At 46.2% G+C, this 1,026-nt stretch overlaps 1 protein-coding gene across 2 annotated transcripts in view; it reads right to left on the reverse strand.

The window, feature by feature from the left end:
- Positions 1–879, reverse strand: part of ACSS2 (acyl-CoA synthetase short-chain family member 2) — a 28,080-nt gene extending 27,201 nt beyond the window's left edge. For both annotated transcript variants that reach the window (XM_010190864.1, XM_010190863.1), the window contains exon 1: positions 689–879. In XM_010190864.1, the coding sequence (XP_010189166.1) occupies positions 689–777 (89 nt within the window). In that variant the 5' untranslated portion in view covers positions 778–879. The remainder of the gene's footprint in view (positions 1–688) is intronic.
- Between the last annotated feature and the right edge of the window lie 147 nt (positions 880–1,026).

The following is a 1,026-nucleotide window of genomic DNA, read 5'->3' on the forward strand; positions in this document are numbered from 1 at the left end:
TAGACCTGGGACACCACCAGTGAAACCTATTTTGCACCAGTATGAAAATTACAAGTTTCACAGGGCTATTAACACTAGTAACTACCAAAACAAAACAAACATACTTCAGATAAGGCTGGAAGTTAACGCTTCCTCACAAAGGTAACATAAAGAAACCAGCCTTTCTGAATGCATCACAGTGTTATACACGTTCAACTGCAAGGACTCAATACAGGAGCTCAGGTTTTAGGAGAACCCTTTCTGCCACAGCAACAGAAACTTGCCAGACCCACAGAACATGATGATGGGATATCTGGGTTTTATCGACTTTTTGCTGTTGGATGTTAGTTATTCCTCATCCCACATCTCTATCCACATCTACCTGTTTCACTAGGAAACTGTGGCACCTGCCTCAACACGGTCTGATTGCTCTAAGATTTTAGCAGGTACAACTGCAATAGAAGAGCTGGAAGTGAGGAGCTCCCCAGTGCTATGTTGGGCCTCTCCGGTGCATCTTGGGATGACAGAGAAGCTCCACTGCACGGCTCTCCTTGAACGCACAGAAAGCAAACACCTGCTGTACCTATGCAAAGGTTAAAGCCTCAGATTTGACCGTGTTTTAATTCGCCTCAGTAGAAAGTAACGCTGTTTGTACACATTAGCATGATATTTACAAACCTTCTACACCATAATAAAAACAGAAGTTTACCAGTAAAAAGCAATTTTGTCCCCAAGTTTCTTCTCGTTGACATTTCGGTCCAGGAGGTTGTAGCAGATGTTGGTGGTTGCCCCTTTCATCCACTCAATGAAGATCTTCCCCTTTGTCACATCGAAGTTGTACTTCAGAAAGGGTCCCGTGTGTGGGCTCTTCCAGTAGAACTCTTTAGCAATGTCACCCCAAAATTCTGCAAAGGCAACGGCCAGAGGTCGTGACCCAGAAACGGGCACGGAGAAGGAAGACAACGCCTTAAGGCAGAAGAGGGGCAAACCCCACACTCTTGTACCCCACGCGTGTGTGTCGGGGGGAATCGCCACGGCACAGCAGCC

The sequence above is a fragment of the Mesitornis unicolor genome, unplaced genomic scaffold (assembly GCF_000695765.1).
Source record: "Mesitornis unicolor isolate BGI_N332 unplaced genomic scaffold, ASM69576v1 scaffold9348, whole genome shotgun sequence".
In the NCBI taxonomy this organism is placed as follows: Eukaryota; Metazoa; Chordata; class Aves; order Mesitornithiformes; family Mesitornithidae; genus Mesitornis; species Mesitornis unicolor.